Source organism: Amphiura filiformis, unplaced genomic scaffold (genome assembly GCF_039555335.1).
Source record: "Amphiura filiformis unplaced genomic scaffold, Afil_fr2py scaffold_21, whole genome shotgun sequence".
NCBI lineage: Eukaryota > Metazoa > Echinodermata > Ophiuroidea > Amphilepidida > Amphiuridae > Amphiura > Amphiura filiformis.
The window spans coordinates 625,492-642,151 of NW_027305485.1; the positions used below are offsets into that span (position 1 = coordinate 625,492).

Below are 16,660 nucleotides of genomic sequence, written 5' to 3' on the forward strand. Positions count from 1 at the left end.
GATAAATTTGAAAGTGGGGACGGTACTTTTCTTTGAAAGTACACTTTCTTTTCGGTGGGGGTGCGTCGCACCACTCGCACCTATTACCCCCATTTTCGTTTGGTGGATTTGGGCCCCCGCCCCATACAGGCTTGCCCCCCCCTGGAAAAAATCCAAGCTACGCCACTGCCCCTGTTCATATACCCAAAACATTTTATTACTTTTTATTCCCCCTATTCAGACTACAAAAATTTTATGTCCCCTCCTCAGTACACTTGGTTTTTTGTTTTGTTTTTTCTTATCTAAAAATCCCGGCTAAAATCAAGCAGAAATCCAGAATGTAAAAATAGTTTTGTTATTTCTAAAAATCTATTAAAAGCATCAATCTAAAAGTGCATCTTGTTCCCCCTGAAAGGCTGGACGATGACCTTTTACCTACTCGCAACTCTAAAGTGCACGGGACTGAAAATCCAAACATGTGATGTCAATGGAAATTACGAGATGAGTGTGAACCGCCACTGACTATGAGTTAAACTTGCGGAAGATTTTGTGAACAGGAAAACCCCATGTAAACACATGAACGTAGAGTCAAATTCTTGTTATTACGCCCAATTTCATTCACTGACAATTCCGAACTTACAATCCTCATGATAAACTTCTTCTTAGGTCATGTTCTGGTCGGACTTTAATGAAAGATACGGGTTTGGTTCATCGCATTCGGACGCAGAAGGTAGGCCCAGCGGTGCCATGGATTTCAATGCTGCTGCTGGAGCTAGCAGTGGCAGTGGTTCAGATTCAGCACCAGTTGGCAGTGCTCAGGGTGGTCATCAGGCAGATGCTTTAGTAAAAGATGCTGTTGACTTTGCTACACAAGCTACAAGACATGACAGTAATGGTCAATTTAAAACGGCCATATTTTATTATGTGGTATGTATTTTAAATTTCATGATTTAATTTTCATTTATTAATTGTTTTCTCTTTAGTCTTTTTTTAGGTATGCTAGGTGAATTCAAATTTGCCATCAAACTGCATCATTTTATATATCAAAGTAAAGCCCTTGAGTAAACAAAGCCAAAACTGAAAACCTTTTTGTCATAGCACTTTCCGTAGCAAAGTTACATCTTGTCAAAGATTGACTTTCATCAAACAATGTCAAAAAGATTCAGCTAGCAAAATTCCCCAAAACGGCATTTCGGGGTGTTTCTAGATCTTAATCTCATGATGATAGCAGCTTTTTTAATGGAACTGCTATCAAAATCCTCTAAAATTCCATGTGCGAGTGACTTATCACCATAAAAAATCATATATTTGGGTCAAGTGAAGTATAGAAAATATATTTATGTAGGTTTCTTTCTTCGGCCAGTAGTTTTAAATTTCAATATCTGTAAAAAAAAAAAAAAAAAAAATCCGACCTACCGACCCAACTGTTTCATAAGCCTCTATGGACAAACAAACCTTTTTTTTTTTTTTTTGCCTAATGCTGGTTTCATACGGTCATGCTGCATGCCGCTGAGTGGTGTGACGCAGCGGCAAGTGTCATAAAAGTCTGACAGGCGCATGTAAATAGGCCTGTTATCGATAGTAAGTCGATATATATCGGAAGCAATTATGCGACATCGATACAGTATCGATATATTGACACATTTTCAAGATGCAGTTTATGTTTCTTCAATGTTTATTCTATTTTTTTACAACAGAATAGGCCCCCTACATTTGTACATATTTAACAAAACGACCATGAAAAGTCTTTTGGGGGATTTGGAGGGGTTTGAGATGACATGATGGCTTAGCTTGGAAATTGGGAGATGGTAATTTGGGATAATCTATTTTAAGCATGTGTGCCATATCATTTGTGTATCGATACTACCATAGAGTGTACCATTATGTCGGAAGTCTATGAATTTTCCGATCGATACTTTTGACATTCGATAACGGGCCTAGGCATAAGTCAGGCCCCTGGTTGCTACAGTATCAGTAGTTGGTGATGTCATATTAATTTTGAACAGTCTTTCACTTGTTTGACACATAATTAATTACAGAACTACATACCTTTCTGGTTTTCCATTTGTTTTCCCTACAGGAAGCTATTCAAGCTATGTACAATGCCTCCTTAGCTAATCCAAGTCTAAACATAACAGATAGATACCAACAATATGTCAAAAGAGTCAAAGAATTAAACCAGTTAAGTAAGTACCATCTCAGACTTTTAGTTGTACCCTAGTAGATTCAACTGTGCACTATTCCAGAGGGGATTGCAGGTGATATTGTCACCCGCGGGGGCCACTCAAATATGACAGTGTACGACATGCGTGACCAAATTTTTTCAAACACCCCTAAACGAAGTTTTACCCTACCAGCAAATTTAGCCCCTTAATAAGGTAATTTAGTGTAGAATTTACCCCCTAATGAGTTTTTGGCTGGTGAAAATGCAACAAATGTACCCTTTTTTGTCTTTTAATTTACCAAAAATTTGAAAAGGTACCCTAAACAAGTTGTCCAGTTTCAGAAAACTACCCTTATTCTTGAAAATCACTGTTTTAGACCCTAAACGCGTCCACCGCTGTAACTTGCCTTGCCTAAAAAAACACCCCTTTTACTTGTTTTTTTGGTCACGCATGCGTACAGACCATTTATGTGAGTGATCCCCCCGGGTATTGTCATCAAATCAAATCAAAATTAAATTAAGTTGCAACATATACAAATATGAAATTGAGGTGGTGAGAATAAAATAAGGCCAAGGAGGCCTGTAAAACCTCGCCCCCTGTCATGCCCCATGGTCGATTGATGGGTTTTATAAATTGCTTTTCCTTTTGTAATTATTAGGGGTTTGCTGGTTTATGTTCCTGATAACAAATTGAACTTACTTTTTGAATTGTTTCACCAAGAGGTATTTCAAATATATTTTATGACATGTTTTGTGATTTCCCCCATTGAGTACAACAGTAAATGTCCCCTTTGTGTCAGAGAGTGCAAGATGGCAAAAACAACCAATAAGATGAAGTGATCTATTGCGAGTCTGAGTGACGTCATGCTGACCGACAGAATGCAATCCTCTGGAATAGTGTCACATTGTGGACATACCGTATTTCGTCAAATAAACGCCCCCGGGGGCGTTACATTTTTTATCAACCATGTGGGCAACTTGGTAAGCTTACTACACAAGTAAGCATGGAAATATCGGCATTTTTGAAACATCTTGGTTGGTGGGGGGCGACTATTTGACGAAATATGGTATTAAAGAGAAAAATGGTTTATTAATTATCCGTGTAAAAAATTACTTGTATTGTAAATTTATGTCCAAATAATGACAATCCAATATTGCATATTTTCTGTAGCATTGGACTTAAGTGGTTAAAATCAGTCTCGAGCACGCTTTTGCAGTCTCCTCTAATACATGTATGCATCTCCATAGACTCTACATGTAAAATGGTCCATAAAAAAAAAGAACTCCATTCAAGTATGTGCCCAAAATGGGACAGTATGCAGTTTTCGGGAGGGCCAGGTGCTATCCAAATGTACTGCATTGTCTTTTCAAATATGAAATGTCCATCTGATAGGTATTATAATATACTGCGCCAATGAAGTATCCTTACACTTGGAAAAATAATCACAATTTCAAAACCGAACCATATTGGGGTAACTTTATTTTTTAAATAGATGCACTATTTAATCCTGCACATTATGACACCACATTGAATCCGATGTGACTTCAAGAAGCAACGTTATACAAGCAATTGAATAGACAAAGGTCCAGTTTTAAAAGTGACAAACTGGCCTATTCAGAACTCCTCAAACTAGACATCTGGTTTGATAGTGGTGAATGGCTAATTTGTGCGTGCCTTTAATTTAAAACAAAAGGAACAAAAGAAAACTGAAACAAAGGAGCTGACAAATAAAATGAAAGTTATGAAAAGTACAGAGGAATAAAAACTGAAATAAAAACTGCTTTAAATAAAGCTTCATTGAAGAAACTGTGTTTTCTCTTTGTTGCGCTTGTTGAAATCTTTTTGCGCCTTGTATAGGCCAGTTTGTCACATTTAAAATTGGACCTTCGTCTATTCAATTGCTTGTAACTTTACTTCTTGAGGTCACATTGAATTCAATGTGGTGTCATAATGTGCAGGATTAAATAGTGCATCTATTAAAAAAACAAATTTACCCCAATAATGTTTGGTTTTGAGATTATTTTTCCAAGTGTAAGGATACTTTATTGGCGCAGTATAGGACCTGCAGGGTTATACAAGTTTTTGGTATCATCGACCTGTTACACTTTCATCTCCCACACTACAGCTAACAAAAAATCATAACATCGTAATTTTTTGTTGCCATGGTTATTATTTAGGTCAGAATCAAACATCTGGAGCATCGTTGTCATCAGCTAGTAGTACTTCAGCCAAATCCAAGGATCAAGCAGCAATAGAGAGAGCCAACTTCTTATTGAGGCAAGCATTTGAAGAAGACGAACAGGGCAATAAGGCGGATGCTATTGAGTTGTATCTCAATGCGGCGGAGATGTGTATACAAGGTGTAAGTGACATCTTTAATTGTTTGCACTACAAGCAGTGGTGGCACCACGGGGGCATGGGGGAAAATGCACCCCTCCCCGTTGGAACTCTTTTCCCCAGTAAAACCTAAAATTTCCACTTTTTGCTGCAATTTTGTGCAAAATTGGTTGATTTTGCTCCCCCTGAATTCCTGATACAAGATTCCTATGACAGCTGCCTGCACCATTGCCACGGTACCTGATTGGTACACACAGAGTACCTACACAGGAGCAATGCTGCTACTGCACAGGACCCACCACCATTGGTACTGCACAGGTACTCCCCTGGTACTGCAGAGTATGTACGTTGTACTTGTGCAGGAGCCGCAATATACAATTCTAGTTTTGGCTTTTATATATCGGGTACTGTCAGTTGGTAATGTCTGCCTTTGATTATAAAAAATGCATTCAAGCTAACCTTATTCACTCACAAGGTCATTATTTTTTTTCATCTAAATTTTGTTCTTTTTTTTCTTTCTTTCTTTTATTTCAGGCCAAATCAAGTACCAATGAACAAAAGCAGAAATTGAACAAATTAGCTGTGCAAGCCTTGGACAGGTACTTATTACTTTATTATTACAAATGTGAGATGAACTGCATTAAGACGGAAGGTTCTAGGAATTTTATCCTCACTCAAATACTGTGGCTGTTTTTTGTTAGTTATTTATTGTTATTTGTCATAATTATGTGTGTTACAAACCGATGCCACCAATAGAACGAGAAGATTTGCCCCTTCATTTTGCATACCACTTTGCCCAATTTTTTTCTTTAAAAAAATGCAATGGGTGTAGTACCCCCTTAAATGACTCATTCTATGGGTATAGTTTAAGGAGAGCTATGGTGAATAATCGCTCCTGCTGGCAATGGGCTATTCCCGGGGGGGGGGGGGGGGTACCCAGTACAAATGACCATACGGGGGGCGTGCCGCAAACAGGGGTAGCATTTTCAGCCTTCTGGTATATATCAATGACAATTTTGGTATATGAATGGGTCCTTTTTTCAAAATTTTCTCAATTTTTTCGGAAAACAGCCCAATTTTTCCTTAATCTAGCCAAAATTTTCCCAAAATTTTGGGTAAATTTGTAAAAACTATGACAAAATTATTTTGGGTAAATTCGGCCAAAAATTTTGACTTTTGGTATATCAATGGGTCCAAATTTCTTGAAAAATTGGTATATTTATGGGTCTACTTCCAAAATCTCAGCGGCACGTCCCTACCAAAACCAAACTTGAGTACCCCCCCCCGGGGCTATTCTAGTAGAAATCCATGGAAGACATGGTCCTAATCTTATACACGGGAGTGTGGAATTCAAATGGGGTTCCACTTGAAATCTACACCCCCTGTGTGGGAGATTAAGGCCACAACTTCCATAGGGTGTGTATGAATTTCAACTGGAATAGCCTAATAACTTTAAGGGGGTACTACACCCCTCAATAAATTTGTGACTATTTTTGCATTTTTCTCAAAAATTAATAACACAATGGTAAAAAAAAAGTTATGTATATTATTGGGGCAAGGAATCCAATTACTACACTGAAATTTCAGTGACTCAAGACAAGCAGTTCAGTAAATATGATAGGAAATGAGGTACATCCTAGCGGTACTTCATTTTCTATCATAAGTATCGAACCGCTTCTCTTGGGTCACTGAAATTTCAGTGTAGTAACTGGATTCCTTGCCCCTATAATATACATAACTTTTGTTACCAGCGTGTTATTAGTTTTTGAGAAAAATGCAAAAATAGTCACAAATTTATTGAGGGGTGTAGTACCCTTAAAAGTATGGGTTAATTGCATACTTTTGAAGACTTCCAGAAGTTGGTAAAATATATTTTAGTTACTGCACATACCAAAATGTATCACACAGATATTATCAAATTGAAGTTGCCTTTATAAACTTCATATACTTTCCTAATTTTTATCTTTTTTAAAATATATCATAGGGCAGAAAAGGTGCTGGAGGGGTAGTGGTAGGAGTGGTGGAGGAGGAGGGGAAATACACTGCTGAGGAAATAGCTGTTTTAAGGTATAGTTGAAAGTGACTTCATTGAGAGTAAACCTGTTTATCTTTGTTTTTATATCATAGGGCAGAAAACTTAAAGAAGAAAGATGCCAAACCAGAGTTGAAGCTACCTGATCTTCCATCACCCCCAAAGTCACTTCCAAATCTCAGTTTGGAAGATGATGATGAGACACAAGACAAAACACCCCCATCAGATAATGGGAAATCCCCAAGTGGGTCAAGCAGCACATCTGCCTCACCACTAGATGGGAATGTTACATTTGGTGCTGGAGGGGGTAGTGGTGGTGGTGGTAGTGGTGGTGGTGGAGGTGGAAAATACACCGCTGAGGAAATAGCCGTTTTAAGGTATGGTTGAAAGTGACCTCTAAATAGTAAATACTTATCCATGTATACCTTACAAATAAACATCTGTTTTGCATGTTAAAGGAGTATTTCGTGATTTTTTTTTTTAATACTGACACATTGAACTAATAAAAAAAACTAAAGAGAAAACAATTAATAAATGAAAATTAAAGGAGGATTTCGTGATCCTAGCATCCTCTTTTTATGACATTTTTCAGTACATATCCACGAAAAAAGCATATTCCCAAAATTTCAGTTGATTCCGATTTTGCGTTTGCTAGTTATGCATGATATGTGTATTACACTGCTCCATAGACAATACGTTGTAATTTCGTTCTGGTGCACCAGAGCAAATTTCGCGATATCTTTGCTGAACAATTAATCTGCAAGAAATATTTTGTACATAAACATTATGTAGCCAGAGTATTCCAGTGATATAAAAATCTCAACTTTTTTTGAGAAAAGTGGGGGATGAGGCTGTGGATTACTTAAATGCCCTTTTAAGTTTGTGTATACTTTGATTAGTTTTTGATTAGATTTTAAAAGATTTTCCTGGGGGAAGAGACTCAATTTTTTTTGGTTTAGGGATGTGCCACTGAGAATTTGAAAGTGGACCCATCAATATACTAATTGTTCCGGAAATTTGCACCAAAACTCACACAATTTTGGCCAACACAAATTGGTACAGTTTTTCCAATTTTTCCAATTTTTCCAATTTTGAACATATTGGCTACAATTAGGAGGGAAAATTAGGTTATTTTTCCGAAAAATTTGAGAAAATTTTGAAAAAATGACCCATCCATATATACGAAGATTAGCCTAGAAAAGGGGGTCAATGATATACCGAATGGCCAAAAATGTGATCCATGTTTGTGGCACATTCCTATGGTCAAAACGTTCCTATTTGTTACTGACCAAAGTGAAATGTCATATTGTGTATGCTTTAACTTTTCCAGTGAATTTGAAGTTTATGTCAATCTATAATATTAAAATATTTTTCATAAACTGCCATTTTGAGATATGTATTCTTTTTGTTATCATTGCAGACGGACTTCTTTCATCAATGGCAGAGAGTATGTGCCATTCATATCACAAGCCGACCTCAAAGAGAGATTTGCGTATCCTGTGCCTTTTACGTAAGGACTTTGTTACTGTCAAATTGTATTGTATATAATCTGTTTATTTTACCAGGAACTATAAAGTCATTTTGAAGCTTGTTTTAATCATGGTTTTAATGACCTATGCAATAAACCCAAAAAGCTGCATTTCTGTAGACTTTTTAAGCTTATGTATGAATGTGATGTTCATTATTTCATGTGTGACTTCCAGTTCATCAATTGGAATGTACACTCAACTGACATGTGTAAATTAAAGAAAATCATTTTCATATCTCTGCCATGAAAATAGTTCTATACCATTTTACACCCTGAAGTGGCAATGACATCAATGCATTGGGGCAGCTTTTTCGTACTTGCGCATCTTTAAGCATGTGCATGCATATACCAGCACTTTGAGAGAACACTACCTATTTGAAGCTGTGCCCAATGCGCACTGACATCAGTGCCACATCAGGGTGAAAAATGGTATAAGTAGTAATATACTATAATATTTTTTCGATGTGTAAACTGATTAAAGTAAGTATTTCTCTGGTATTTCTATCATGTAGGGATAAATGTGGGAAGTTAATACTAGCAGGTAAACAGAAAGAGAGACTAGCTGAATGGGTGAGACCAGGCGACTATACCAGCGAGCCTAAGATGATATATGCAATATCAGCATTCAGTATACGACAGGTGAGTCACATCTGACAAGAGCTAGGTACACTGTTTTCCTATATTGTTACAAACAATTCCTATATTTTCCTCCAAATTTAGGAAATTAAAGTCCCATTTAGTGATCCCAGCGCAAGTGTAAAAAATTAAAATTGTTTATAAATTGCTTAAAAGTGAAGGATAAGTCATTCAAATTGTCATGTGGTATATTTGAAATGAAAAATTTGGCAAAAAAACAAAGTACAGGGTGTCCCAAAAAAAAGAGGCCCCACATTGCGCCCTCTTTTTCTCCTATTTCTGAAACGTTGATCAAATATATTTTGGTATGTAAAGAACCCCTAAATCGTTACCTTTAATAAACCAAAACAATTCTTTCAATCGGCTCACAATTTTTGAAGATATGCCCTCTTTAAGAAATGTACCCGATTTTCACTCTGTCCACGGATGAGGTTTGGCTACATCAAAGATTTAAACGAAACACACGGTTAATGACATGGATAGATAATAGCATTAGTCTTGGGAAAGCATTCACTATAAGCGAGGATCACCAGCTAGCTTCAAACATCTTCGCAACCCAGATTACTGCTGCATTCGCAAGTATCCGGCGCACAAGGCCTTAAGGATGGTACGCAACGCAATTAATGCAATGAGAAGTAGGGCTGAAACCTGTATTCGTCACGGAGGCAACCAGGTAGAGAGCAGAGCAACACAGTAAACTCACTTCAAAAGAACCAAAGAGAAACTAAACAGCCCTTTTCAGGGCTACCTTTTATTCCAAAAAGAGAAATGACTTATGTTGTCAATAAAAAGAAAGCAAGAAATGAGAAAAACACAAGTAATTGCAAGTATAGCAAAAGAAGTCCCATCCCACATCAATTTCGCCCAAATTAATGACACTTAACAAAATCCATAACCCATAAGCCCACCGGTAAAGCCCATTCCCTTAAATAAAGTTGTTATTTTATAAAGTTATCATCGAGGAAGTTTTTATATTCATGCATGGTATATGCACTTTTCAATCTTTGAAGTAGCCAAACCTCCTCCGTGGACAGAGTGAAAAACGGATACATTTCTTTAAAAGGACATATCTTCAAAAGTTATGAGCCGATTGAAATAATTGTTTTGGTTTATTAACGCTAACGATTGAAGGTTTCTTTACATACCAAAATATATTTGATCAACTTTTCAGAAATAGGAGAAAAGAGGGCAATGTGGGGCCTCTTTTTTTGGGACACCCTGTAGCAGTATTGACGAAGTTGAAGCCCCATTCAAATACATGTACATGTAGCTAATTTATATACTGTCAGTATATAAATGTGACACAATCTGGTCCATGGGGGCCAAAGGAGGCATTTTTGACAATTGAGTTACTGTAATTATTACATTATACATACAATAGGCTATCATTTACTGAAAACACCAAAGGTCTGGCATACTTGGTTGTTGGTTCTAAAGTTATGAAGTTTTTTGATGTCTATTTTCTTATGTATTTTATTGTTTTTTTACTCCATATTTTTACCTTTATCTCAGTTTCGAATTTGCCGCCTTTGGCCCCCATGGACCAGATCGTGTCACAAATTACATATTAATGTAAATGCCTCATGGTTTTCAGCTGAACCACTAGCAGGCAATGTTTTTTTCCCCCAAAAGCTGTGTAAAGTATATACCATTATACAACAAACCAAGTAAAATATAATATTAAATTGAATTGGGAGCAGGCAATGTTAGCACATCTATGACAATGACAAAGGTACCAAAATCTTAATTTTTACGATCTTTCAGATGAGCAAATCACTGAATGGGCCTTTAACATGTTTGACAGGTGCTAATTGATGCAATAATATTAAAACATCAATTAGCGCAATTCATATATAACCTTGTCACTGATTAATTTGATAACCAGGCAGGTTTGGTTTACCCCAGAAGAACTGCTCTGGTGGGACTTCCTCTATATTTTTCATATAAAGTACCTAGCATACACTTTTTGGTAAAACTTATTATGACATCAAGTCTACTCATGGACATCTGAGGCCAAGTGTGAATTTCACTAACATAATTTACGACACATTGCAAGTCCTAAACCCATTTTAACTATAGCATATTAATTCTTATGGAAGAGTTACGATGGATTGGGGACAAACCTGCCTGGTTATCAAATTAATGGGGCTTCAACTTCGTCAATACTGCTACTTTGTTTTTTTGCCAAATTTTTCATTGCACCATAATTGTAAGTAAATTGCATCCCATAAATGCTCTTGAGTGCAGAAAGGTGCAAAAAGGATGTTTTTCTGCTTGAAGCCATATTTTAACATTTGTTGAGGAAGATGCCCTCAATATTTTTCAAAATGCTGTTTTTTACATGATTGTAATGTACTTCATTAAACTAACACAGTAGATATCAAGACTTTATATTAGGTGCTGTAGTTTTGTCAAAATCCATGATTTTGAATAAAGCGAGGAACTGTCGCTTAATTACTATGATGGAAGTATTAGTCGAACACGAACACAAACGCGATGTTCATAACACAGTACATACTTCAATGGCGTGCGGGATTTACACACATCAAAGGACTGGTACGGAGTGATAAGCATTGGCGACAATTCCAATTTTCTTTGCTTTACCTCATTTGTTCAGCTCAATGATTAAAATGGGACATATTTGACAGTAAAAGCAAACATTTTATGGAAAAGAAATAATAATAATGTTTTTTATGAAAATGTTACAATATGGCTTTAAAAGAAAATACCTCTAAAAATCACTGTTCAAATTATTTTGCTTGTGGTGCTGAGCATCATGGAACATCAAATTTGCAATAATTTCCAATACAAGGTATGATGTGCAGGGCAATGATTTATACCGGGGTACTCAAGTTTGGTTTTGGTAGGGACGTGCAGCTGAGATTTTGGAAGTAGACCCATAAATATACCAATTTTTCAAGAAATTTGGACCCATTGATATACCAAAAGTCAAAATTTTCAGCCGAATTTACCCAAAATTGTCTTAGTTTTTACAAATTTTCTTAGTTTTTACAAATTGGGAAATTTTTGAAAATTTTAGCTAGATTAAGGAAAAATTGGGCTGTTTTCGAAAAAATTGATAAAATTTTGAAAAAGGACCCATTCATATACCAAAATAGGCTTTGAAAAAGGGGTCATTGATATACAAGGCTGAAAATGCTACCCATGTTTGCGGCACGTCCCCGTATGGTCATTTGTACTGAGTACCCCCGGATTTATAGTGCGATACCCGCAGGCACAATGCCTAAATGTTGATCTACAAGCCTCAGCATGCTTTTCACACTTTATTGACCACTTTTTTCATATATTTTTTTGCAGACTATAGTACAAGATTGTTCTTTCCTAGCATCATTAGCCATAACAGCCAACTATGAGAGAAGATTTAAAAAGAAAGTTATTACCAGGTAAGTCTACAGTTTGTTCCAACAAAAAGCACTGGGACCCAACAAATATTTGGATATATGTGTACATCCATATCAAAACGATGCACTTGTCGGCTGTTACATGTGGCTCATTTCACATAATAGCTAGGAATAAATACCAGACTCATCTCAAGTGGAGGTCACTTCAAATCATCTCCAAGTGACATGGGTATGGAATGTTCTCTGTATTAATAAGCCATGTGACTTGGGGATGATTTGAAGTGAACTCCACTTGAAATGAGTCTGGTATTTATTCCCAGTTATTATGTGAAATGAGACACATATAGCAGCCGACAAGTGCATCCTTTTGATATGGATGTAGGCCTACACATATTGCAAAATATTTTGACCCATTGGAGAAATAAAGATTGGTTAGTATGATTGAAAGCAAATAATCTGATATTTTTGTTGGAATCCACTTTTTGTAGGGGGACTGTACTTAATACATCCAACTTCGAATTAACCTTACCTGTACTAAACAACACAAAATCACAGTTTACAAAACATATGCATGGGCAGGTATCCCATGTGATGTGATTGAATCATCATGCAAACAGTCATATGGTCGCGGAAAGCTTGGCCAGGCAAGCTACACCCCGGTGGCAAGGTAGGCCTGTGCACGTGTCTGGCACCGAGGGGTCGGTTGTTCAAAACCAAACCTGAGAAGAGCTTTTTTTCTCTTCTTCAGTTCTTCTTCTTTCTTCCTTCCTTCTTTCCTTCCCCCTCGCTAAAAATCAGCGATCGTGCAATTACTACGCTATCAAGACATTTTTGTACTGTCATTTGTTTGTTTAATCTCTGTGTTGTCTTTAGTGCACTGACTGGTACAGTACTCCTTTTAAGTTTTGTCATTTTAAGAAATGTAAATTTTTACAATATTACAACAGCACCTACTTCCCACTAAATAATTATACACATTGTTTTAAGATTGCAAGTATATTCACTGTTTGTTTGTGTATCCCACCATTAGGGACAGAAGAAATTTTAAAGTAGTCACAGGCTGTATCACAATACTACTAGCTATAAGATACTGTATAAGTGGTAATTTTCGCGAGGGTTTTATTTTCGGGAATTTCGCGATTAGAGCTCCAACCGCGAAAATAACACCTCACGAATGTATGCAATAATCTGGGAAATCGTGAAAATAACTTTCGCGAAAATGTGTCTCTCACTCCAAATCGCGAAAATAACTGTACGCGAAAATTACCACTTATACAGTAGTCTGTCTCCTCTCAAGTATACAATTTTTCACTCTGATATAGCAGTGACATCAGTGCACATTTCATTGGATGCAGCTGCAGTCTCAAATCGCTAGCTTTTGCTCAAAGCGCTGATGTACACTCGCATGCACTAAAAGACGTAAACAGCTGCTTCAACATGTTGACATCACTGTCACATCGGTGAAAAATGGTATAATCCTGGTTGCTAATTAAGCCATGCTTGTTATATTATCTTGTTTTTTAAACACTTTATATCATAACAGCATAGTCTATCCTCAGGACAAGAAAGGTAATCCTATATATAATCCATGTGGGAAATATATGGTGATACTACGCATCAATGGAGTCAAAAGAAAGGTAGGAATGAAATCTTTCTTTATTGAGGGTAAACAGCTTCAGTGATAAGGCCCTCATACAAAATACAGATGCAAAGCAATATAATCAATGTTAAAAATATTATACGGAAATACAAAGTAGGACAACAAATTCATTATGATGATATACAAAGCAACTTCAGTTAAACAGAATTTGGTATACCTTTGATTTGAACTGATTTACAGTCATTAAATAGTCTCCATTTCTGCTGTAATAACTTGTGATAAACTATTCCATGTGTAAACTGCTCTTCCATGGAATATTATACAAATATTTACTGCTCATGAGGGATCTAGTGGAATCTATTGGTCCCCGAGGTGAACTGGAGACTGTGAGCCTACTATTTTCCCGAGACCGCCAGTTCACCGAGGGGACCAATAGATTCCACTAGATCCCGAATTTAGAGCAGTAAATATTTGTTTTATATCCTTCATTAATATATTCTTTGTTCATTAAACACAAGGCATAGGCCTAGGCATAAATGTAGGCTAGGCCTAGTCAAGGCTATGTCGGCCTTGCTTTGTTTTGATTGAATGCACAAAGCACGCACACAGTTGAGTGGCTAAAGCTTACCGTGAAAATGTGTGACAACCTCTACAATACCGCCGTGAAACGAGTAACCATGTTAACATGTTCCCTGTTATTTCACCATCAATATTAAGATACTGATCCTGATGTAACTCAGATTATGCCATTAAACCGCCGTATTTAAGCTGCACTTCTGTCATGTCTGTGCTGCTTAATGTGCTTCGCAAGACAAAACGAATTGCTACACATTAATACCCCGTAGCCGGTACTGATATCCCGCGTATGTGGCGAGTTGCATTGACCACTAGGAACTGCGACGCGGTTATGAGGTCATACGCGCTCGGGACGCTACCAGAGGGAGATAGTAAAACTATTTCCCTGGGAGATAGTACTTTGAATAGTACCCCGTTCCCTCATCAATCGGCTTGTTAACAAGTTTGCAAAATAGCAAAACTATTTTTGGTCACATGATACTCGTTTAACCAATTAATGAACGAGAATATATTAATGAGGGATATAATAATTGGTAGCAATTAAAGCAGTATTGTAAGATTTGCTAAGGAGGACACCCTCATCCAGTGCGTCTACTTCACAAAGTAAACCATGCAGACGACATGGATGCATCATTGTTAGACGGTAAGGCAAAAAAAAAATTGTTGTGTTGCCCGCAACCGTCCTCCCCTAAATCCTGAAAAATCAGGGTCGCAATTTTTGTTTTTGTTTTTTTTAATGTTGATTTTTACAGATTTGTTCAAAAAATCAATGTTTTTCACTTGAAATTAATATTTTATTGAAAGACTAGTCTTTAATTGATGTCTAACAGGTATCCTGAAGTCATAATTGACAAATGTCCCCTAATTGAAGAAGCATTATTTAATATTTGAGGGGATTTTTTAAAAACTGAAGGTTTAAAAAAAAAAAAAAAAGAAAAAAAAAGAAATCCGACCGTCCTACCCAACTTTCCCATTTTCTCACTTGAGGGCAACACAACAATATTTTTTTTTTGGCCTAATGACTAATGGACAACAGTGAAACATGATTGAATCCTTAAATTTACTTCATTTTTGAGACTAATTCTTTACATCTTTTCGCAAACATTGTATGTTTACAACTCTAGGTCATTCTGGATGATTACCTTCCTATGGACAAAAACAATGCCCTCCTGTGCTCATTTTCAAGTAACCGCAATGAATTGTGGGTTTCAATACTAGAAAAAGCCTACATGAAGGTGATGGGTGGATATGACTTCCCTGGCTCAAACTCAGTAAGTAGTTTTTTTGCAAACTATTATAAAATATTGTTTAAAAATGTTTCAGAGAACATGGTGGCCTAACGGTTAGGGCATTCCTCATCATCACAAGGTTGTGGGTTTGAGCCCTGTCAGTGCCAATGTATTGTGTCCTTGGGCAAGAAATTTGTCACTCCACCCAGGTGAATAATGGGGAGCTGTTAGGGTTTTACCAGCACCAATATTGTTGGTAGCCACATAGTGTGATATATCCTAGTGGTAGCCGACCTGCTTGCATCACTCCACCTAGGTGTATAATGGGGAGCTGTTAGGGTTTACCAGCACCATTATTGTTGATAGCCACATAGTGTGATATATCTTAATGGTAGCCGACCTGCTTGCATCACTCCACCTAGGTGTATAATGGGGACCTGTTGGGTGTTTTCATACCAGCATCATTGTTGTTGGCAGCTACATAGTATGTATGATATATCCTGGTGGCAATGGAATAAATGTAAAGTACCTTTATACAGGGACTGTCTTTTGGAATTTGCAGGAGAGCATTAAATAGCTCTTCTGGGGCCTTCAAGGAGAGCTGTTTAGAGCATTTACAATAGAATGTAAGGAGAGAATGGTCAACTAAGGAGAGCTAAAAATCACTCTCCTATATCAGATTTAAGGAGAGCAGTAGAGAGTGATTGCTCTCGCTCTCCTCAAAAGGCAGTCCCTGCTTTATATAAATGTCTTATTTTTTTAAATATATTTCTAAATTTATTGCTATATTGATGTACAGTAATGTTGACGAATTGTTATTGTAAAATGTTTGATCAACATTTGGATAATATTATGTTACAAATTGTGTTTTTTGACAACATAATTGAAAATGTTATGAAAATGTTTTATAGGCTTGTTATAGATGAGGTCACATAAATGTTTATCAACAAAGGCAAGGGACTGGTCTATTGATATGCTTGAGTGAACGGCATACAACCACTACACTGTTCAATAGCCTTATTGTGATAAGGCGGCAGATTTAACGCACAGGTCTTGAACAAAACACGACGCATGCACATACTGCCGGCAAGGAACAATGGGTAGTGCTGACAAACTGGCTGTCAATGATGTCAGCTCATCTATAATCCCACATTTTTGGGTTGAGACTTTAGACACTTTTGAAAAATTGCTATAGTTTTTCCCAACAGTAGAGTTA

The 16,660-nt window shown here is 36.9% G+C and overlaps 1 protein-coding gene across 1 annotated transcript in view; it reads left to right on the forward strand.

The window, feature by feature from the left end:
• The first annotated feature begins 526 nt into the window (after positions 1-526).
• The window catches only part of LOC140143372 (calpain-7-like), a 28,438-nt gene continuing 12,304 nt past the window's right edge, over positions 527-16,660 (forward strand). Inside the window, exons 1-10 of the mRNA XM_072165226.1 lie at positions 527-906; positions 2,060-2,165; positions 4,322-4,506; positions 5,016-5,080; positions 6,609-6,890; positions 7,934-8,023; positions 8,554-8,680; positions 11,996-12,081; positions 13,583-13,676; positions 15,340-15,486. Of these exons, the coding sequence (XP_072021327.1) occupies positions 649-906; positions 2,060-2,165; positions 4,322-4,506; positions 5,016-5,080; positions 6,609-6,890; positions 7,934-8,023; positions 8,554-8,680; positions 11,996-12,081; positions 13,583-13,676; positions 15,340-15,486 (1,440 nt within the window). The 5' untranslated portion in view covers positions 527-648. The remainder of the gene's footprint in view (positions 907-2,059; positions 2,166-4,321; positions 4,507-5,015; positions 5,081-6,608; positions 6,891-7,933; positions 8,024-8,553; positions 8,681-11,995; positions 12,082-13,582; positions 13,677-15,339; positions 15,487-16,660) is intronic.